General features: G+C 51.5%; 1 protein-coding gene across 5 annotated transcripts in view; it reads right to left on the bottom strand.

Moving 5' to 3' along the window:
* The window catches only part of SFXN5 (sideroflexin 5), a 115,955-nt gene that overhangs the window by 75,549 nt on the left and 16,399 nt on the right, over window positions 1-24,007 (bottom strand). For all 5 annotated transcript variants that reach the window (XM_084204193.1, XM_084204192.1, XM_084204196.1 and 2 more), the window contains exons 3-4: window positions 21,423-21,500; window positions 1,817-1,843 (exon numbers count right to left, since the gene is read on the bottom strand). In XM_084204193.1, coding sequence (XP_084060319.1) covers window positions 1,817-1,843; window positions 21,423-21,500 — 105 coding nt within the window. The remainder of the gene's footprint in view (window positions 1-1,816; window positions 1,844-21,422; window positions 21,501-24,007) is intronic.

Raw genomic sequence — 24,007 nt, 5'->3', positions numbered from 1 at the left:
ACAGCTGGGCCGAGCCTGTGGCAGAGGGATGGGGAGGGCGAGGAGAAAAACCCTTCATCCTGCAGGGCAAGCACGGGGGCCACAGGGGACCCCAAAACCCCCGAGGCACAAACACGGCGGGGATCCAGCCCAGGAGCTTCCCCCCTGCCGGTGTGGAGCCCGTTCCAGAACCTTCTCACAAGGAGGAGCCCGTTCCAGAACCTTCTCACAAGGAGGAGCCCATTCCAGAACCTTCTCACAAAGGGGATCCCATCCCAGAACACCTTCTCCCCATTCCCAGCTGTGGATCCCATTCCAGAACCTTCTTCCCACTGCAGGTGTCGATCCCATTCCAGAACCTTCTCCCCATCTCCATCTGTGGATCCCATTCCAGAACCTTCTCCCCATTCCCAGCTGCGGATGCCATTCCAGAACCTTCTCCCCATTCCCAGGTGTGGATCCCATTCCAGAACCTTCTCCCCATTCCCAGCTGCGGATGCCATTCCAGAACCTTCTCCCCATTCCTAGCTGTGGATCCCATTCCAGAACCTTCTCCCCATTCCTAGCTGTGGATCCCATTCCAGAACCTTCTCCCCATCTCCAGCTGTGGATCCCATTCCAGAACCTTCTCCCCACTGCAGGTGTTGATCCCATTCCAGAACCTTCTCCCCATCTCCATCTGTGGATCCCATTCCAGAACCTTCTCTCCCTTGTAGGTGTGGATCCCATTCCAGAACCTTCTCCCCATTTCCAGGTGTGGATCCCCTTTCAGAACCTTCTCCCCATCTCCAGCTGTGGATCCCATTCCAGAACCTTCTCTCCCCTGCAGCTGTGGATCCCATTCCAGAACCTTCTTCCCATCTCCAGCCGTGGATCCCATTCCAGAACCTTCTCCCCACTGCAGGTGTGGATCCCATTCCAGAACCTTCTCCCCATCTCCAGCCGTGGATCCCATTCCAGAACCTTCTCACAAAGTGGATCCCATTCCAGAACCTTCTCCCCCCTGCAGGTGTGGATCCCATTCCAGAACCTTCTCCCCATCTCCAGTTGTGGATCCCATTCCAGAACCTTCTCCCCATTCCCAGCTGCGGATCCCATTCCAGAATCTTCTCTCCCCTGCAGCTGTGGATCCCATTCCAGAACCTTCTTCCCATCTCCAGCCGTGGATCCCATTCCAGAACCTTCTCCCCACTGCAGGTGTGGATCCCATTCCAGAACCTTCTCCCCCCTGCTCCAGCCCCAGCTGGGACTCCACCAAGCAGGCCCAGCCCTCTCTGGATGCCCCACAAGGGACACCCCAAAGCCCCACACAGGACCTGGATTTTGCAGAAATTCCAGCCCTGCTGTGCCTCCACAGCTCCTCAGCCGGCCTTGCTGCCTCTGGAGATCCCAACCTCCCCAAAGCCCAAACCTGCCTCCCTGACCAGCAGCACCAAAGCTCCCTTGGCCCCTTTTTGCCCACATTTCCCCCAGATTTTCTGACAAGCGCGCTGGAATTCGCTGGGAAGGAGAAATCCATCCCCCGGGGATCTGGGGCTGCAGGGAGGAAGGTACAGCACAGGCACAAACCCTCCCAAGGAACTGTCAAACTGTTTGCAAAAAACTGCAGACAAGAAAGCTCTCGACTAGACAGGAAGGAGAAAATGAAGACATCAAAATATATAAATATATATAAAAAGAAAAAAATCAGGCTCTTTGGTGGCAGAGTGTTCTCTGCATTTACATTTCCATGGGAAGGCAAAACAGCAATTGGCAAAGGGAACGAGGGAGGACAGGGAAAAGCAGCAATACTTGAAAGTATTAGGGAAAACTGAAAATATTTTTAAAAGTGTATTACCTGTTTGATTTTTTGAGCTCCCCACAGCTGGAAAAACAAAAGAGAACATTAAATGTAAAAAAAAACAGTGTAGTTTTATCCCAAATATTCATCTTTTAGCTGCTGTCATAAACAAACACAAGGGACTGGGACAAAAATCTCATTTTCTGCAGCCCACCAGGATGGATTTAAAGACCCTTTACACACCTGAGCCCCTTCACACCTGCGTGGGCAGCGAGAGGCAATATTAAACTGGCATTAAATGGGAAGAAAGAGCAAGAACAGCCAGACTTCAGAGCTTTGCAAACCCCAAATCCTCTGCTGCACCGAGATCTCCAGGCAAATTTAGCACAGCCTCTCCCTGGATGAGCTTCCTGCGGAAATCCAGCCCTGCTGGGGAACAAAGGTGGGCCAAGCCCTGCAGGGAGCACAGGGAGCTCTCCACATAAACCCTGGGCTTCAATAAATCCAATAAACAACCCCCAGCTCTCATTTCTAAATGCACCGAGAAATGCTCACGGAGGGGAAAGCTCTCATTGAAAACTCTCCCTGTGCCTCCTGGCAGCTTCAAAACCCCCAAATGTGGCTCAGAGTGAGGGGCTGGAGGAGGAACCGTCCTCTGAGAGTGCAGGAGGAGACCCGGAGGGGACAGCGAGCCCGGAGGTGCCCTGGCACAGACACAGCTCAGGGTTTGCCTTCCTCCTCAAGGCAGAGGGGTTTCCTACACCCAAGCACCTGAACCCAAACCTCCAAAGCACCCAAAGGCTGATGTGCAGAGAGGGCTGGGCAGCCAGGGCTCTGCAGTGCCCCAGCACTGCTGCTCCTGCTCCCAAGAACTCGTGTTCAGCCCCGGCGCCTCTGTCTGGGTTTGCTCTCCCCCTCCCCGGGTACTTGGAGCTGCAAATCCACCTTTTAAGCTCCATTTCCATTTAAAAACCCACAATTTTTCTGCGAGCCAGGAGCCTGGCTGCTTCCCTGGCAAGGCTCCTTTGCCAATCTCTCCCCACCCTCGTGGCTCCTTCACTTCTCTCCAATTTGTCAACATCCTCTCGAGTGGAGGCCGCCAGGAGCCAGGGGAATTATTCCAAGCAGAGTTGTGCCGGAGCCAACCCGGGCCAGGAGAACCTGGGGAGTTCTGCTCCTGCTGCTGCCACATCCCAGCATGGTGATGGCTCTTTTTGGCTCGGCATTTCCCCACCAAACCCACCCAGCCTGCACCTCAGGTGCTCACCCTGCTGAGCTCAGCGCTGCCACGGTGTTAATTAGCCCTTGTCCCTCACCCCAGCTTTGTTGCCAGCCCCAAATAGAAATCCATGGAAATGCTGTTGGAATGAGGTAATTAATCTGCTGTAAATTGCATTAATTGACCCACTGGTACCAACAACCCCAGATTTCACTCCCAGCTCATCCCAGCTCCAAAATGAAGCTCTGTGATGAACTCCACCGCCTGTGATGAGGAACTGAAGATCCAAATGTCACATACACACTGGAGTTTCCCTGAGGAAAAATCCCCTTCCTAAGGAAAATCACCATTCCCCCTTTCCCAGGTGGAAAACAGAGCCTGGGGCACACAAAGGACAATCCTGGTGCTACAGACCAGGTGGAGCTAAAGCCCAACACCCAAAGGGAAGCGGCTCCACACCCAGACAGTGACAAGGCTCTGTCTGCCCGCCAGCTGGAGACCTTCCAGGGGCTGATTGTTCACCTGGAGAGGAACCCCCGGGGCTCCAGGAGCCTTCCCAGCATAACCCAGTGACCCCAGGGCTGCCCAGATCCCCTTTCTGCAGGCTGGGAAACAGAACTGCGGGATTCTCCTCTCCCACTGCAGGCTCTGACACCAGCAAAAAGGAAGAGGGATGCTTTCTGAGCCAGCACGAGGGCTTTTTTGGTCAAATTCTCTAATTTCATTAATTGATCCCAATATTTATGCCTTTCCCTGCTGCAGTGCAAATATTGTTAGAACACGCGGTTTCATTACTTCTCCAAAGAGACTTCACAAGATGCACCTGATGAGTCACCTCAGGATTCTGCCAGCTCATTTTCACTTCTTTCTCCTCTAATTCCTCTTCTGTCTGCAGCGTTTTCCAGCAGCTCCAGCTCCCTGACAGCCCTGCCAGCCCCGGCTGCTTTGGGAGAGCAGTCTCTGGGTTTGGGGGGATTTCACTCCTGCCCCGCAGGAGCATCCATCCTCCCACTGGGGAACTGGGGAACCTGCTCTGGAGCTCGGGGAGTGACCCCACATCCCTGCTGGGGTTTGCATTTCAGCCCAGGGGGGCTGGGTAGGAGCAGGTGGAGCAGGAGGGACCCTGGGATGGAGCATTTCCCCTGGGTAGTTCCACCTGGACCAAGAGCAGGAGGGACCCTGGGATGGAGCATTTCCCCTGGACAATTCCACCTGCACCAGGGGCAGGATGGAGCATTTCCCCTGGATGGTTCCACCTGCACCAGGAGCAGGATGGAGCATTTCCCCTGGATAGTTCCACCTGCACCAGGAGCAGGATGGAGCATTTCCCCTGGGTAGTTCCACCTGCACCAGGAGCAGGATGGAGCATTTCCCCTGGATAGTTCCACCTGCACCAGGAGCAGGATGGAGCATTTCCCCTGGGTAGTTCCACCTGCACCAGGAGCAGGATGGAGCATTTCCCCTGGATAGTTCCACCTGCTCCAGGAGCAGGATGGAGCATTTCCCCTGGATGGTTCCACCTGCACCAGGAGCAGGAGGTTTCCCAGGATGGAGCATTTCCCCTGGATGGCTCCACCTGCACCAGGAGCAGGAGATCTCCTGGGATGGAGCATTTCTCCTGGATAGTTCCACCTGCACCAGGAGCAGGAAGGAGCATTTCCCCTGGATAGTTCCACCTGCACCAGGAGGTCTCCTGGGATGGAACATTTCCCCTGGATAGTTCCACCTGCACCAGGAGGTCTCCTGGGATGGAACATTTCCCCTGGATAGTTCCACCTGCACCAGGAGGTCTCCTGGGATGGAGCATTTCCCCTGGATGCCTCAGAGCCCACAGGGGCTTTGTCTCTGTTCAGCTTTGGGTGCTCCAGGGTGGGATTGCACCAGGGCAGGCCAGAGGGCTGGAGCAGTGTCACCCCAACATTTCACCCTCCCCCCAGGCAGAAAGGAGAGCACAGGGGTCAGGCCAGGGTTCAGGCCAGGCTCTGCTTCATGGGCATCCCTCATGGATGGGCAGGAATCAGCTCCAGGCTGCTCACAAGTGCCCTCACATCCACCTTCTCAGGACTCACTGAAGAGATTTCCACCCATCCTTTCCAGGATTCTGATTTTTCTACATCTTTTTCAAGGAAGAGTCACCATTTTGTCGCCACCTGGAGCAGTTTTAAAACCCTGAGCTCGGGGGTGCCAGCACAGGGAGGAGATGGAGTTGCTGGAGAGTCCAGAGGATGAACCCAGGGATGGAGCAGCTCAGCTGGGAGAGCTGGGAATGTTCCCCTGGAAAGGAGAAGCTTTGGGATGAGCTGCAGGGCCTGAAGGGGCTCCAGGAGAACTGAAGAGAGACAATTTCCAAGGGATGGAGGGACAGGAGCCAGGGAATGGCTTCCACTGGGAAAGGGGAGACTGGGCTGGGATCTTGGCAAGGAATTGCTGGCTGGGCTGGAATTCCCAGATTTGCTCTGGCTGCCCCTGGATCCCTGGCAGTGCCCAAGGTTGGACATTGGGATTTGGAGCACCTGGGACAGGGGAGGTGTCCCTGCCATGGCAGGGGTGGCACTGGGTGGGATTGAGGTCCCTTCCATCCCAAACTCCTCCAGGATTCTGGGATTTTATGAACTCAGGAGCTGAGTTCAGTTATCCAGAAACAGCACCTCAAATATCATGATGATGTTTAAGGCAGGGTCTCAAAGACCACCAAAATCCAAAGAGAACCAAAGCTGTGGTGAGGAGATGGAGACTGGAATAAATCTTGGGAATAGATGTGATCTTTGCTTGTCAGGACATTCATTAGCAATCCTTATTTAGCAGCAGAATTGCAGCTTAGAGATAGTTTAAAAAAAAATAAAAAAGAATTTATTTAAAGAATCCATCCAGCCCCAATCTCTTCCCCAACACCTGTCACTATAAAACACCACGGAGGGTTCCAGTTCTCCTTAATGGATGAGCCTCCTCCTATTAAACACAGGAACATTTCACAGTCCTGCACTCAGAGACAGCAATTTATTTGTCACCCTCTCCATAAAAATCTTCTGCCTTATTTCTAATCCAAACTAATCCTCCTTCAGCTCAAAAGCACCTGGTGCCACCCTTTGAGCCCTGATCCTAAATCCATGGCTGCCTGCTCCAGCTATGCCAGGAATAACTGCCTGGATTGTGAAAAGCCCTCATTGATTAATCACTCATTAATCACTCATCATGACAAGGCACAATTACAGACAAAGAACTAATTAGGAGGCACGGGGTAGACGAGCCCAGAGTGGAAAGGAGAACCCAGAGTCCTGCAGAGAGCCCCTCCTCAGTGGGGTCTGCCCGGGCTGGACTTTGCACCATTTCACACCCAAACCCCTCTGTAAGGAGGAGAGGAAATCCTTGAAGAACAGTGTTTGCAGTTAATGATTTCATCTGTCCGGCCAGTTCTGCTCCCAAAGCCGTTCCCTTGCTCCACCAGCGATGCTCTCAGCTCCCGGCAGGCCCCCCTGCACCCAGGAAATGCAGATTTTAACGAGGTAACAGCCGGCAGTTTGCACCCCGTCAGGAGCTGCCAGTGGTTTCACACCCCGGCCCTTGTGAGGTTTATTAAAGCACAGCTCGGAGCGCCCAGCCCACGCTGAATTCCAAATATTGGGTGGTGCAGAACGTGGGATGCAGCAGAGCTCCTCGCGGAGCTCCAGCTCCCCTCCTGCACCCTCGGGAGGGCAGCCTCCACCCAGATGTGCTTCCCAGTAATCCCAGCTGCCCAAATGATTGAAACAACGGGGAAAACCAGCCCAAGTCCAGCTGCTCACAGGTATGGAACGGCCTGGCATTCCTGATAAACCTGGGAGAGCAGGTGACACCGTCCTGTGGCTCTTCTTGTTCCTCACAGGAAACTCCCCACTGGAGTTCGTACAGCCCTGCTCTACAATCCCGGCATTAGGAAGGTTTTGGTTCTTCAGGACACAAAGCTCGAGGGAGCCCAGGAGTGGCATAAATCCCAGAGGGCTCTGATCAAAGGGCTGCAGTGGGGCAGCACAGGAGGCGCCTGGAGCTCCTCCTGGATGCCAGAACTCCTTCCTTTGCCATTCCGAGCCTCCTCGAGTCACTGAGTGGCTCCATGGAATCAGGGAATTGTTCAGGTTGGAAAAGATTTCAGACAATCACACCCAACCCTCCCCAGCACTGCCAGGGCCACCACTGCCCCTGTCCCCAAGTGCCACATCCACAGGGCTCTGAAATCGCCCCAGAGATGGGGACTCCCCCAATCCCTGACCCCCAATCCCTGACCCCCCTTTCCATGGGGAAATTCCTGCTGTGCCCACCCTGAGCCCCCCTGGGGCCGTTCCCTCTGCTCCTGTCCCTGTTCCCTGGAGCACAGCCCGACCCCCCGGCTGTCCCCTCCTGCCAGGAGCTGTGCAGAGCCACAAGGGCCCCCTGAGCCTCCTTTGCTCCAGCCTGAGCCCCTGCCCAGCTCCTCAGGGATTCTGCAGCCCCTGCCCAGCTCCTCAGGGATTCTCCAGCCCCTGCCCAGCTCCCTCAGGGATTCTCCAGCCCTTCCCAGCTCCTCAGGGATTCTCCAGCCCCTGCCCAGCTCCTCAGGGATTCTCCAGCCCTTCCCAGCTCTGTTCCTGCCCCAGCACAGGGACGGGCACTGCCCTGGCCCTGCTGATTCCCAGCACCAGGAGCTGCTGCCAGATCCCAACCCAAGAGTGGGTGGAACCAGAATCGAGTCCCCACGGCTAAAATCAGCTCTGAAATACCACGGTGCAGCCTCCCAGCACTCAATAAACATTAACTAATTAATCGTCCCAGCACTCTCCTGGAAAGGCTTCAGCAGAGTGAGAATCATTCACGGAAAACCATCCTTGCACCAGGGCTGCAGGAGGACGTGGATGCCGCTGGAATCACGGAGTGGTTTGGGTTGGACGGCGCCTGTGGAGGTGCCCAACCCTCCCTGGGCTCCCTAATCCAGCTCAGGTCGCTCCAGATCAGATTTGTTTAATCTCATTTTAGCCACACCAAGCTGGCGGATGTAATCAGCTCTGTAAGCTGGAATTGTTAAAAACAGGTTAGAAACTGTTGTAAAATAGTGGTTAGATCGTTAAGCGCGTGCTGTTAGTTTGGTGATTATGTTGTAAAAGGGGTTAAAAGTGTAGTTACAAGAAATCCGCTACTCTAGGTACAGAATACACCTCAGTAAAGTGCAGCAGGCGAAAGGAGCCAGCCCGGAGAGAGCTGAAATGGGCCCGTCTTTATCGGGATGAGTCCCTAAATCCGGAGAGAGCTGAAATGGGCCCGTTTTTATCGGGATGAGTCCCTAAATCCCGAGCTGAACAAAGCCGGGCTGCGGCTGAGGAGCGGCCCCTGCGGACCAGGGAGGTTCCCTGAGGTGCATTCGCAGCTCCCTCCGTGCCCGTGGTCCTACAGGGATGCCTAAACCCCGCTCACCTCAGCGACACCGAGAACATTCCCAAGCCCGAGCCTCGGCCAAAAAAGGGGCACTTTCCTGCCTGGAAAAGGGAGCAGCAGCTCAAGGACGCATCCCGGGTCTATCGCATCCTGCGGGAGACCGGAGAGGGGGAAAATTACAGTTTACTGCAAATGGAGCTCTTCGCTCTTCATCAACACCGTGAGGAAAAGCCATTACTGCCCAAAAGGGAGGCTCTTATCCCTGATGGATGCTCCGGGCGCTGCGGCGGCTGCGGCAGCGGGAGCGCCTCTCCCCGCTGCTCGCCTGATTGAGGCGGCGGCACCGCAATAAATACCTGCCCATTAAGCCGCTGAGCCTCTTTGCACTTCACCGATCCTAATGGGGGAGAAACGAAACAGTTTCGAAGCAGCCAGTCGCCAGAAGTGCGTTTGGAGAGGCTGCGGAGCGAGAAGGCACAGCTCAGGCTCCGCCAACGCGCAGGAAGGGCTGCGGAGAACAGAGCCCGTCTGCAAGGGCCTCTGCGCAGAGCTGCCGCCTCGCAGCCCCTGGCTGCCGTTAGTCCTCTTTTTCCCACTCTTTTCCCACTCTTTTCCCTCTCCCCCTGATGCTGAGGGGTGAGGCTGAGGGTACAGAGTCAGCGATGGAGCTGCGCTCGCTCACAAATTGGTGTTCGTGCATTTTGGCACGAGGCGCAGGTAAACACCCACTGAAACATCAGGCAGAATTCCAGCAGCAAACCCTGGCGGCTGTGACCTCCCCACGAGGTGCAGGTAAACACCCACTGAAACATCAGGCAGAATTCCAGCAGCAAACCCTGGCGGCTGTGACCTCCCCGGGTCCTCTCCAGCCTGTGATCCTACAGCAAAGAGGGAGACGCGGAGCAAAAACCCTAAACCCGGCGTCTGGTGGCTACAAGGATTTTAGCCAGCCAAGATCCACAGCTCGGGGTGTTTGTTGCTGGTTTTGTGACCCCTGGATTCATGTCCAGCCTCCACTTCGGGCTTATTGTTGATTCTTTATCAATAAAAATTGTATGCAAATAGAATTGAATAGGAATAAATAGCAATTTGATAGAATTTTATATTTTCTCTCCCCTTCAGCAGCTGCAGCTGGTTGCTGTTTGGGCACAGCCCCAGCACCCTGATCCCATGCCATTATCCCGTTATCCCATTATCCCAATCCCACTATCCCATCCCAGCCCAGCCTCACCCTGCACAGCCAGCAGGGAAAGCCCGGCCAGGCAGAGGCAGAGCGGGCAGGCTTTGGGAGAGGGGAAATGAGCCGAGCTTTATTAAGCTCAGCTCGCCAGCTGTGCCGTGCAAGGCTCGGGAGGTGGGAACACATGGCCGGGAGAAGGAGGCAGAGCCGTGGCACTGCTGGCACTGCCAGGGCTTCACACCTCCCTCCCTCCCTCCCTCCCTCCCTCCCTGCCGGAGTCTGGGCACGGAGCAGAGCCGCGCCAGCTCACAGCTGAACTTCGGGGGGAAAACAGCCCCGAACGGGCAGCACCTCCCTCTGCCTGACCGGGGAGCCCTTATTAATGAGCTGCACTCATTAGTGAGCTGCCTCTCGTGATGCAGGAGTGATGCCATGGCTCACGCTCACAAGGAAAAGGCAAATATCATGGATACATGTATACATTATATCTATACATTAATAGACAGAAGTGTGTGTGTATATATATGTATAAATGTTTAATCGAGAATCAATAGAGAGAAGTATACATGTATATATGTTTAATAAAGAATTAATAGAAAGAATTATATATATAATTAATAGAGAATTGAGAGAAGCACATATACGTATATATTTTAATAAAGAATTAATAGAGATAATTATATATATGTGTGTACATGTTTAATAGAGAATTAATAGAAAGAAGTATATATATAATGCATATCTATTCAATAAAGATTTGAGAGAATTATATATATGTATATATGTTTAATAGAGAATTAATAGAGAGACATATATAATATATATATTTAATAAAGAATTGAGATAATTATATACGTGCATATATGTTAAATAGAGAATTATTAGAGAGAAGTATATATATGGATATATGTTTAATAGAAAATCACTAGAGAGAAGTCTATATATATGGATATATGTTAAATAGAGAATTAAGAGAGATGTATATATATGTATATATGTCTAACAAAGAATTAGTAGAGTATATATATGTTTAATAGAGAATTAGAGAGAAGTATATTTGTATGTATATATGTTTAATAGAGAATGAATATCTATATGTATATGTGTTAAATAGAGAATGAATAGATATATGTATATATGTTAAATAGAGAATTAGTATATATATATGTATATACGTTAAATAGAGAAGTAATAGCAAGAAGTTTTATAGATTTATAGTCATGTTTTTTCCCCCCTTGTGCTGTTATCAGGCGTGGCCTGGGTTTGGGACATTTGGGACATTTGGGATTGTTACTCTGGCAGCACCCGAGCTCCAATCAAGATTTAAGGAAGTGATCTCCAGCACTGGGCAGCAAGAAGGATTCGATGGACAGAACTTCGGGAGGGGCTAAAGGGTTAAAAGGCAAAACCTCCGTTGTGTGATGAGCACAAGGTGGGAGGAATCCTCTGCCTCTGGCACCCCAATGCTTTCCCTATTCAGCCTTCTGTTGTGGTTTTGATCAGGTTTTAATAAACCTTTTCATTTTTTTGAAAGTGAGCAGCATTTCTCACAACTCCATTAACGAGCTGTGACTTCAAACCTCTCGCTGGCGTTAAAAACCCCGGAATGTCTCCCGGGAAAAGCTGCGCTCCCTGCAGAGCCCCGGCCCGCTGCTGTGCGGCTCTTTGCCTCTCTCTGCTGGCAGCAGCGCCGGAGGAGCCGGGCTGGGCACAGGGACACGGGGCAGGGACGGGGCTGAGTGACCTCCAGGCACCTCTGGGACTGTGTCCCGCTGCTCCTTCGGGTGCTGCGGGTGCGGGGTGGGGTGCTGGGAACCCACAAGGCAAGGGGGGAGATCGGGGCTCTGAACTGGTGCAGGTGGGGTGCTGGGGACCCACAAGGCAAGGGGAGATCGGGGCTCTGAACTGGTGCAGGGTGGGGTGCTGGGAACCTACAAGGCAAGGGGGGAGATCGGGGCTCTGAACTGGTGCAGGGTGGGGTGCTGGGAACCCACAAGGCAAGGGGGGATCAGGGCTCTGAACTCCCAGCAGCTTCCAGCACCCCGGGCTGCTCACCTGGAGCGCTGATGTTAAAGCAGGAGCTCAGCAGCTCTTCCTACCCCAGTTTCTGAGGCCAAAATTCAGCCTGCAAGGGGAAGGAAACGCATTTCCAGCACGGAATGACTGCAGGGAGCTCCAGCTAAGAGGAAAATTCAAGTATTTTGGGGGAGGAAGTGATGAACGAACCTGAAGTTCATCACGAAATCCCCCCAGTGCCGATACCCCCCTGCAAATCTCCCAAGGCAGACCTTTGGTGCCCAAACCCTGAGCACACCCAAGGTTCCTCAGCCCTGCAGAGGGCTTTTGTGGAGCACAAACCCCCAGAGAAGCAGCTGTGCCGCGAGCAGGAGGGATTGAGCACTGCCTCCCTCAGCCCGGAGCAGCGCTGCCCTGCCAGCACCAGCTGCTCCCCCGGGCTGGGCCGGGCTCGGGGACAGGGTGGCAGGGGACTCACACGCCCAGAGGACACAGATGCAGCCCCACAGATTAGTGGGACAGAGGACAAAGGCCACGCCATTATGGGCTGCAGCTGGTCCAGCCTTTTGGGGGGAGGCGAACCCAACGTTCCCAAAGCAGGGAACGGGCCGGGTCTAAGCAAGCTGGCTCTTGGTCCTGGCTTAGCAGGCTGCATCTTACAGCCCTGCTTCCAGGCAGGAGCCGTGCCCCGAAATGAAAGCGCTTCCCCCGGAGGTTCCCTCCAGGAGGCTCTTTGGGAATCGCTGCCCTGCCTGCAGTCGGAATTGGATCTGTTACAGTCTCCACCTTCTGCTGCAAATTGGCTCCCCGAGCCCTGCGTGTGTCATTTGCACCTTCCCACTCGCAGCAGCCACCGGGGCTCTGGGGACACATCCCGCCAGCCCCGGGACAGACCCTGCCAGCCCTGGGTCACACCCTGCCTGCCCCGGGACAGACCCTGCCAGCCCTGGGACAGACTCTGCCAGCCCTGGGTCACACCCTGCCAGCCCCGGGACAGACTCTGCCAGCCCTGGGTCACACCCTGCCTGCCCCGGGACAGACCCTGCCAGCCCCTGGGACAGACTCTGCCAGCCCCGGGACAGACCCTGCCAGCCCCTGGGACAGACCCTGCCAGCCCCTGGGACAGACCCTGCCAGCCCCTGGTCAGACCGTGCCAGCCCCGGGACAGACCCTGCCAGCCCTGGGACAGACCCTACCAGCCCCGGGTCACACCCTACCAGCCCCGGGACACACCCTACCAGCCCCGGGGACAGCCACCAAGTGGCGGCAGGGACAGTGGGTCTGGCTTGGGGACAGCGGGGATGGGGACAGTCGGGACAGGGACAGTCGGGACAGGGACAGCCAGACAGGAACAGAGGGGACAGAGACAGGGGGGACAGGGACATCCAGGGCAGGGACAGCCAGGACAGGGACATCCAGCACAGGGACAGTCAGGGCAGGGACATCATGGACAGGGACATCCAGGGCAGGGAGGGACCCTCGGCACATCCCACTCCCAGTCCCTGAGGAATCCCGGCTGAGGTACCACGGGACCCCTTAAGGAGCAGCCTGGGACAGTGGGAGGTGTCCCTGCCATGGCAGGGGTGGCACTGGGTGGCATTTAAGGTCCCTTCCAGCCCAGACCTTCTGGGATCCTGGGACTGGCGGTGAAATGAGGAGCACAAAGTGCCAGCAATGGGGGGATCTCCATGGAAGGGCAGTAACAGGGCCAGGAGCTGCTGCCGGGCTGGAGCCAGGCTGGGAGAGCTGGGAATGCTCCCCTGGAGAAGGGAAGGCTCCAGGCAGAGCTCAGAGCCCCTGGCAGGGCCTGGAGGGGCTCCAGGAGAGCTGGAGAGGGACTGGGGACAAGGGACAGAGGGACAGGAGCCAGGGAATGGCTGCCACTGGGAAAGGGGAGATTGGGCTGGGATCTTGGCAAGGAATTGCTGGCTGGGAGGGTGGGCAGGGGCTGGGCTGGAATTCCCAGATTTGCTGGGGCTGCCCCTGGATCCCTGGCAGTGCCCAAGGCCAGGCTGGATCCACCTGGGGCAGGGGGAGGTGCCCCTGCCATGGCAGGGTGGCTCTGGGTGGGATTTTGGGTCCCTTCCCACCCAACCATCCCACGACTCCATGAATCAACCCCTGCAGAGCTGGTGGTGCATAAATGACAACTGGAGCAGCTTCTCCATCAGCACAAATCCTCCACATTTCCTTTCCCCCCTCCCCTCCCTCCTCAGGACCCTGGTTTTGGGACAGGGGGATGAGAGGGGACGCAGGGACCAGCAGTGCCACCGCTCCTCACCCTCTGCAGGAGCCCCAGGAGGACAGACAGGAGCAGGGAGGAGGAATTCCACCAAACCCCACCATTCCCTTGGAATTCCCACAGCAAAAATTCCTAAATCTCTAAAACTTCCCAGCCCTGCTAACTAACAGCTCATGTTTCCATCAAACATTTCTGGATCCACAGAGTTCCACCACCCAAATTCACCTCCCCAAGGCCATCAGGGGCTTTCTCCCCCAAACATCTTCTCTAATCCTCCTCAAATATTTAACCCCAACAATCGAGAGAGCAGAAAACCACCCCAAACAGGTGCAATTACCAAAGATAACTTTGCATTTCAGTAGAAATTAGGAAATCCTAAGAGCCTGCTGGAGAGGGGGATTAATGACAGCGTGGGGTACTCCCACTGCACAGAATATTTGGGGCTGGGGGCATTTTAGCAAACACTCAGCTGAATATTTAATAAAAAACCAAGCCTGGCTTTTAAACATTTCAATAAAAACTCGAGGAAATAAGGTCAGCTGAAGAAATGGAGTGTGTTTTCTCGCTCCCCTGAATAAACACTGATCAAGCAGCTCTTTCTCCTCCTTTTTGCTGATCACATAATTGATACAGCCAGGCTGAAAATCCTGTTTTTAAAACATCTTTCTGAGGTAGGAACAAACCCCGCAGCCCCCCTGCACGAGGAGCTCTCAGCGGTGCAGCAGCGATCAACAGGTGTGAGATCAATTCTTCATTTTGGCTAATGAGGGCCCAGAAATGGCTTTTTCCCACCTGGGGTTAATGGGCAGTGAAGTCCGGCTCTGGGAGCTGGGGAGGTGGGAAGGGGCAGAGGTGGGGAGCTGGGAAGGGCAGAGCTGGGGAGGTGGGAAGGGCAGAGCTGGGGAGGTGGGAGCTGGGGAGGTGGGAGGTGGGAAGGGCAGAGCTGGGGAGGTGGGGAGGTGGGAGCTGGGGAGGTGGGAAGGGCAGAGCTGGGGAGGTGGGAAGGGCAGAGCTGGGGAGGTGGGAGCTGGGGAGGTGGGAAGGGTAGAGCTGGGGAGCTGGGGAGCTGGGGAGGTGGGAGGTGGGAAGGGCAGAGCTGGGGAGGTGGGAAGGGCAGAGCTGGGGAGGTGGGAAGGGCAGAGCTGGGGAGGTGGGAAGGGCAGAGCTGCAGGAGCCGGCACTGCTGCTGCCCGGCGCCCCAGCATTTCTGCAGAGCTGGCCTGGGGCCGCGCTGCCAGCCCACCGCAGCTCCCCGGAGGGATTGATTTTCTCTCCAGCTCGCCCCTGGCTGTCGCGCTGCAGCTCGTTTGGAACGAGCCGCCTGCGGAAGGCAGCGCAGCGGGGCCGGCTCCACGGAGCCCTGTCAGGGAGTGCTGTGACATAGCTCTAGGCTCTGTGTTCGCCGCTCCTCGCGTGCTGAGACCGTCTCGGCAGGCGCCAGGGGCTGTGCCGAGCTGCGGGAGGATGCGGCTCCCGCCACCCTCGCCGCCGAGCTCCCAGCGAGAGGGATGCGAGCTCTGTCAGGCGCTGCTGCTCCGCGCGGAGCCGCAGACAGCGCTTGGTGAGAGCTCTGTCAAAACAACTCGTCTGCCTGAGCTCAGAGCTGCCTCCTCGGGGGGAGAGCTGCCTGCCTGCCTGCCGGGGGATCGGTGCTCCAAAACTCTGCCCGGAGCTGCTGCGTGTCAGAGCCGGGACAGCCGCCCTCCGCCTGCCCTGGACTCACAGAGCTCCGAGATCCCTCCCGGCCTCTTCTCCCAGTCAAAGGAGGAGTCAGGATTCCTCTGTTCTCAGTCTCAAGGCTGTTTCTTATTTCTCATCTCTAACATTTGTTATCTCTAACATTCTTTCTCCAACCTGCCCTAGGTCTGTCCCCTCTCCTTCCCAGTCCCTCCTTCCTTCCCATCCCTTCTTCCTTCCCAATCCCTTCTCCTTCCCATCCTCTCTTCTTCCCACCCCTTCTCCTCCTCAGTCAATCCCTCCACCTTCCCAATCCCTTCTCTTTCCCAGGTCAGCACACTGACCACCTTGGGGCAGTGTTATCTTTTTACACTAAAAACTACATTATTTTACATTATTTACCATTATTACCATTACATTATTTGCCATAACATTATTTACCATTCCATTATTTACCATTCCATTATTTACCATTCCATTATTTACCATTATTACCATTCCATTATTTACCATTCTATTATTTACCATTACATTTTTTGCCATTCCATTATTTACCATTCCATTATTTACCATTATTACCATTCCATTATTCACCATTCCATTATTTACCATTCCATTATTCACCATTATTCCCATTCCATTATTTACCATGACTTCCCAATGCCCATCACCTATGTTAGACAGTGAGTTTCTACCTTAAGCCAATCCAAAAGTGCCCCCATCACTTGGAACATGGAGGCTGGGAAGAAGAAAGAAGGAGGACAGGGCACACCCAAATTCCTCCATCTTGGGACCCCGAGCCCCCATTCTAAAAGCCCCCAAAATCTGTTTTTCACCCCATGACAAACTAACTATTATTCTATTTAAACCCTCTTGCCTTGTCATGCTTCACAGAAAGGTGGTGATTTGCTCCATGGGTCAGGGTCAAAGGCCCAGGGGTCTGGGGCTCTGTGCCAGGGTCTCTGAGCCCCCTGGCAGGGCTGGAGCCCTCCAGGGCAGCCAGAGGAATTCCCTGGGTTCTGACTCTGGGGGGCTCCAGCCCCTGGCAGGGCTCAGGGACCCTGGCACGGGGTCACAGACCCCTGTACCTTTGGATTTCAGCCCCTGGAAACAAATCCCAGCTCTGTGTGAGGAGCCACAGCCACAGGGGTGTGAGCAGAATGAGGCTGAATTGGTCACAGGGTGGAAAAGTAGAATTGTGGGGATTTGGAATGGGGTTCAGGAGGCAGATGGAGGAGTCTGGGCATGTCCTGTCCTTCTCCTTGTCCCCATCTCCTGGGTGCTGGTGGCACTTTGGATTGGTTTAGAGCAGGGACAGACTGTGACCTGCCTGTGCTTTATTTACAATAATTTCTTTTACATCATTTACATCAATGTCTGACACAGGTGATGGGCATTGGGAAGTTATTGCAAATAAAGCACAGGCAGTTCACAGTATCCAAAGCCAGCCCTGCCCTGAGGGTGTCAGTGTGCCTCAACCCGACCTGCCGGACAGACCCCAGCAGGACAGACAGACAATGTTACAGGGAACAGCAAACAAACAACCTTGGGAACAGAGCCAAGGAATGCTGCCCTCTTCCTCGGTCTCAGGGCTGGGAAAAAGAGACTTTGCAACCCCTCGGGGTCAGCTGCAGCCCAGAGAGCAGAGACCCCAGCACCTCTGAGCCCCTGGGGTGAGCGTGGCTCTCCCCCAGCCCGCTCAGACATTCCTGTGTGAGCCACATCCAGTGCAGGGCTCTGAGGGGGACAGGTTGTAGTGGACACTGAGATGGCTGAGGCCCCGTGGAGGATGTAAGCCTGAGATAAGGGAATGCTGAGTCAGAATAGCTAAGCCTGGAGTCCTCACTTAGCTCCTCCAGCCTAGCTTATCTCTCTGTGACCCTACAGGCTAGTTTTCCCTAACCCTTACAATTGGTCAGTTTTCAATCCCCCTAACCCTATATAAGCAGCCACCCTGGCCCATTCTGGGAGCAGAGCTGCCGTCGGAACCCTTCGCGAACTCCCTGCCAATAAACCATGGTGGAATCTCCGAGGCCGCCTTCTCCTCTCTCCCCGTCTGCTCTGTGGGTGCCACTGAGGCCGCATCTTAGCGAGCAAAGAGCTGAAATTATAAAAGAGCAGAAAAGCACTGAGAGCTGATAATCACTGAGCTCGCTGAGGTGCCAGGCTCAGGGCACTGAGGGCTCAGACACCCGGCCTGCTGAAGGCTGAGCTGCCCGGCCCAGACTGCTCACCTGAGGAACCCTGGTCCTGCATGGATCTCGCTATCCAGCTAGAAATGGCCCAGTGGAGGAACACACTGCAAGCCCTGCCCGGCTGGCCTGGGGCACTGCAGGGCTGCAGCAGCTCCCTCGGGCCCTGCTGAGCTCTGGGCTAATTAATGCACTCATTAAACACGGGCAGCTCTGGCTGCAGTCCCACCCAAGCCCCCCGACACTGCTGCAAGCAAAGGGAGCTGGGGCTGCTTCACCTCAGTGCCACGGTCCTCAGGAGAGAACATTTCCCAGGAAAGGCCTTTTCCCATCCTTTCCTTCCCCTCCCTCACCTGCATTTCCTCCCAGCCTGCTCAGCCTCTCCCCCGCTGGAATTCTGAATGAACCCTGGGAAGAGCCTGGCTCTGTCACTCTGCAAAATGTGGGTCAAAAGTCTGCAGAGTGGTTTGTCACAGAGAGTGGCTGTGTGTCATTTGTCACAGAGAGTGGCTGTGTGTCATTTGTCACACAGAGTGGCTGTGTGTCATCTGCCTCGGGCAGATGGGGCTGAGTCACTGCTGCTGCCTCACTCCTGCTCCCTCCCAATCCCTCCTTCCCAATCCCTTCTCCTCCCCAATCAATCCCTTCTCCTCCCCCATCCCTCCTCCCTCCCCATCCCTTCTCCTTCCCATCCTTTCTCCTCCCCAGCCTCTTCTCCTTCTCAGTCCCTTCTTACCAATCTCTCCTTCCTTCCCATCCTTTCTTCTTCCCAATCCCTCCCTCCCTCCTGCCTCCCTCCCTTCCCCCCAATCCCTTCCCCTTCCCAGCTCCTTCCCCTCCCCAACCCCTTCTCCTTCCCAGTTCCTTCTTCCCAATCCCTCCTTCCTCCCCAACCTCTTCCTCTCAATTCCTCCTTCCTTCCCAGCTCTTTCTCATTCCCATCCCTTCCTCCTTCTCAATCCCTTCTCCTCCCCAATCAATCTCTTCTCCTTCTCATCCTTTCTCCTCCCAACCCCTTCTTCCCATCCCTTTCTCCTTCCCATCCCTTTCTCCTTCCCATCCCTTTCTCCTTCCCAATCCCTTCTTCCCATCCCTTTCTCCTTCCCAATCCCTTCTTCCCATCCCTTTCTCCTTCCAGCCCCTTCTCCTTCCCAGCCCCTTCTCCTTCCCATCCCTTTCTCCTTCCCATCCCTTTCTCCTTCCCAATCCCTTTTTCCCATCCCTTTCTCCTTCCCAGTCCCTTCTCCTGCCCATCAGGTGCTGCCTGGAAGAGCACAGTGACCCCAGGAGAGCCTTGTGACATTTCCCAGTTATTTTCTGTGGGAGCTGTTCCTCTTTCCCAGCACAGCCCCTTCCACACCCGCTGCAGTGAGCAGAGTTTTCATTCCCTTCATTTACCTCCTGTGTTTGTGTTTGATGAGAAGAAATCACCGCTTGTGGACTTGGTAAAGAGGTGACAGAGGATTTCTGGCCTGCAGGGTGTGGGGTAAAGCTCCCAGCCCTTCCATCCCTGCTGGTTTGGGAGTGCATCCCTGGGGCAGCCCTGGCACCAGCAGGGCATGAACCCCCCAGGGCTGAGCCTTTGGTGCTGGATGCACAAACCGGGCCAGGAACCAGCCCTGGGCCGGTGCCAGGGCCAGGGCAGGGCTGCCAGCCCCGGGTCTGTGCCTCCATCTCCGGGGATCAGCACAGGGAACACAGCCTGTGCCAATAACCCCAGCTCTGGCAGCAGCCGGGAACAGCCTGGGCAAAAAAACCTCCCCATTCCAGGCAAAACCTCCAATTTATGGGCAAAAACCTCCGCATTCCCGGCAAAAACCTCCATCTTATGGGCAAAGATCTCCACATTCCAGGCAAAAACCTCCATCTTATGGGCAAAAACCTCCCCATTCCAGGCAAAAACCTCCATCTTATGGGCAAAAACCTCCCCATTCCAGGCAAAAACTTCCATCTTATGGGCAAAAACCTCCGCATTCCCAGCAAAACCTCCACATTCCAGGCAAAAACCTCCAATTTATGGGCAAAAATCTCCACATTCCTGGCAAAACCTCCATTTTATGGGCAAAGATCTCCATATTATGGGTAGAAACCTCCATATTCTGGGCAAAAACTCCACATTCCAGGCAAAACCCTCCATATTCCAGGTAAAAACCTCCATATTATAGGCAAAAACCTCCATATTCTGGGCAAAAACTTCATATTTCAGGTAAAAACCTCTATATTATGGGCAAAAACCTCCATATTCTGGGTGAAAACTCCATATTCCAGGCAAAACCCTTCATATTCTGGGTAAAAACTTCATATTTCAGGTAAAAAATTCCATATTATGGGCAAAACCTCCATATTCCAGGCAAAACCCTCCATATTTTAGGTAAAAAACTTCGTATTATGGGTAAAACCCTCCATATTCTGGGTAAAAACTCCATATTCCAGGTATAAACCTCCGTATTATAGGAAAAAACCTCCATATTCCAGGCAAAACCCTCCATATTCTGGGCAAAAAACATGGACAGAGATGAGGTAGAGTTTGAGGTAACGTGGACAGGAATGGGGAAGAGTTTCAGGTAACACCCACCAAAAGAAATGGATGGTTTTTGTTTCCCAGCACTGACTTGCAGGTAAAATACTCCAAAAGCAGTTTGATTCCCCCAAAATCCTCATCTCTGCTTCCACAAGCTCCATGTGCAGAGGAACACGGGGGAAAAGCCCAGAAAATGGGGCTGGTGTGGTCTTGGAGAGATCACCCTGCAATCCCTCCATCCCAAAGCCCCAGAAATGATCCTTTCCTCAGGAACCCCATCCTGGGCATTCTACAACTTCTGTTCCCCTCCTGGGCATTCCCTGCTCCCATCCCTGAGCATTCCACAATCCCCTGCTCCCATCCTGGGCATTCCCTGCTCCCATCCTGGGCATTCCACAACCCCCTGCTCCCATCCCTGGGCATTCCCTGCTCTCATCCTGGGCATTCCACACCCCCTGCTCCCATCCTGGGCATTCCCTGCTCCCATCCTGGGCATTCCACACCCCCTGCTCCCATCCCTGGGCATTCCACAACCCCCTGCTCCCATCCTGAGCATTCCCTGCTCCCATCCTGAGCATTCCACAATCCCCTGCTCCCATCCTGGGCATTCCACACCCCCTGCTCCCATCCCTGGGCATTCCCTGCTCCCATCCTGGGCATTCCCTGCTCCCATTCTGAGCATTCCCTGCTCCCATCCCTGGGCATTCCCTGCTCCCATCCCTGGGCATTTCACACCCCCTGCTCCCATCCCTGGGGCAGGAATGTCCCCACTGCTGCTGGCACAGCTGGTGCAGCCCAGATGAGCTTGGGATCGGGGCAGAAATGGAAATTATCGCACAGGAACAGGGCAGGGGCTGATATGGCACAGAAAAAGTTTGGATCAGGGCAGAAATGGAAATTATTGCACAGGAACAGCCCAGAGGAGGTTGGAATCGGGCCAGAAATGGAAATTATTGCACAGGAGCAGGGCAGGGGCTGATATGGCCCAGACAAGGTGGGGATCAGGGCAGAAATTGAAATTATTGCACAGGAGCAGGGCAGGGGCTGAGGCTGCCCAGCTGCTGCTACAAGAACTCACAGCAGTGACAAAAAGCTTTCATCCAGCTGAAAAATGACCTTTTCTCCCTTGAACTGTGTGAGCAGTGGCGTTTGCCCACAGAAACCCCCGAAATGCCTTTGGCAGAGCCCTCCCAGGGAAGGGCAGCAGAAGCAGGAACGGAAGAGTTGCCCTGACCTGTTTGTTGGTGACTCCTGGGGGCAGAGTGCCGTGCTTGTAATCCTCCAGCAGCTGCACCGCTTCCTTCAGGCGGCTCTGCAAGGGAACAGCAGGCACTGAGCACAGAACCCTGCGCCAGCCCAGGAAACCCAGCAGGGAACCCCGAGGGGGAAGGAGCTCAGGGATCGCCCACCTGCATGGGCAGGGACTCCTCCCACCGGCACAGGGTGCTAAAAATTAATATAATATAATATAATATAATATAATATAATATAATATAATATAATATAATATAATATAATATAATATAATATAATATAATATAATATAATATAATATAATATAATATAATATAATATAATATAATATAATATAATATAATATAATATAATATAATATAACATTATATATTACATTACATTATATTACATTACATTATATCAATCATATCATATTTTACATTATATAACACCATATCATACCATACTATATTATATTATTTTATTATATACTATATTATATTATTATGATGATATGATTTTTATGCTATTTATATTACTATATCTGTTATATTTATTATATTGTAGTGTATTAATTCTATTATATTCTACATTTCTATATTATATCATTATTATTATATTATATAATATATTACTATACACTATTTATATTATTATATATTATATAATATAATATTACATTACATTTACATTATATTACATTATATTACAATATATGATATTATATTGTATTATATTATATTATATTACATTACATTACATTATATTACATTATATTATATTATATTATATTATATTATATTATATTATATTATATTACATTTACATTATATCATATCATATCATATCATATCATATCATATCATATATTACATTATATTATATATTACATTACATTATATTATATTACATTATATCAATCATATAATATTTTACATTATATAACACCATATCATACCATACTATATTATATTATTTTATTATATACTATATTATATTATTATTATGATATCGTTTTTATACTATATATATTACTGTATCTGTTATATTTATTATATTGTATTATATTAATTCTATTCTATTCTATCATTATTATATCATTATTATATCATTATTATATCATTATTACTATATTATATAATATATTACTATACACTATTTATACTATTATTATGTATTATATAATATAATATTACATTACATTTACATTACATTTACATTACATTTACATTATATTACAATATATTATATTATATTATATTATATTATATTATATTATATTATATTATATTATATTATATTATATTATATTATATTATATTATATTATATTATATTATATATTGTTTCATACTATATACTATATTATATAATATATCATATTATACTCTATTCTATTTTTATAGACTATATTACATGATTGCATTATTTATCTCCTCTATTACATTATCTTCTATTAACCATTATTTATGTAGCATCATATCCCATTAACGACTGTTTCTATTTATGAACAGAGCCATATATAACGGTGCATAATTAAATAGCTAGATAACGATGTGTTATATAATTGTGCTGATTGCAGGGACGTGGTTTTGTCCCTGCCATCCCCTCCCCTCTCCCAGAGCAGCTCTGAATGGAGAGCTGCAGCAAGGCATGAATGGGCTGCTGCTATTTTTTCCCCTTCTCTTGAGGAAATCTCAGTAGTTACTATAACAACCCTGGCCAGATCCCATCTTGTTTAGAATGGTAACAAACAGCAAACAAAAAAGCTCAGGCTGGCTTTTAAAAATTGCAGCCTCCACAAATTCCCTCTCCCAGCTCCCTGGGGACAGAGGGGAACTGTGGGAAACAGATTTGTAAAAATGTTCAGAACTGAACAGAAAGTTTACACAGCATGTACCTGTATGCAAACTTCAGGAGCAGAAATGCTAACTTTGAAATATATAGAATGAGACAGTGCTGAGAGAATGAACACGTACATCTGTATGGAAACTTTAAGAGAAGAAACACTAATATAAAAATATATAGAGTGAGACAGACATTGTTGAGAGAAAAAACATATACATCTGTATGGAAACTTTAAAAGCAGAAATAGTAATTTAAAAATATATAAAGTGAGACAGACATTGTTGAGAGAAAAAACAATATATATCTGTATGCAAACTTTAAGAGAAGAAATACTCACTTTAAAATATGAGACATTGTTGAGAGAAAAAACACATTGATGAAAACTTTAAGAGAAGAAACACTAATATAAAAATATATAGAATGAGACAGACATTGTTGAGAGAAAAAACATGCACATCTTTGAGAGAAGAAATACTACCTTAAAGATACTATGGAATAAGGCAGACATTGTTGAGAGAAAACTAGAACTAGAAATAAGTTTCAAAAGACGGCTTTACAAATGAGACTAAATACTTTTAAAAAATAGAACTGTGAAAAATATATTGCAATGTGTCCAACAGGGAACTTCTGCAGAGAAAGGAGGGAGGAAAGTCTATAATATGTATAAAAATATATACTGCAGCTCCTCCTCAGCAGCACACCGGCTCTGCCGGCAGGGTTGTGCCACTGCTCCCGT

The sequence above is a fragment of the Fringilla coelebs genome (genome assembly GCF_963513975.1).
Source record: "Fringilla coelebs genome assembly, chromosome: 4".
NCBI lineage: Eukaryota > Metazoa > Chordata > Aves > Passeriformes > Fringillidae > Fringilla > Fringilla coelebs.
This window is presented reverse-complemented; position numbering and strand designations above follow the sequence as displayed.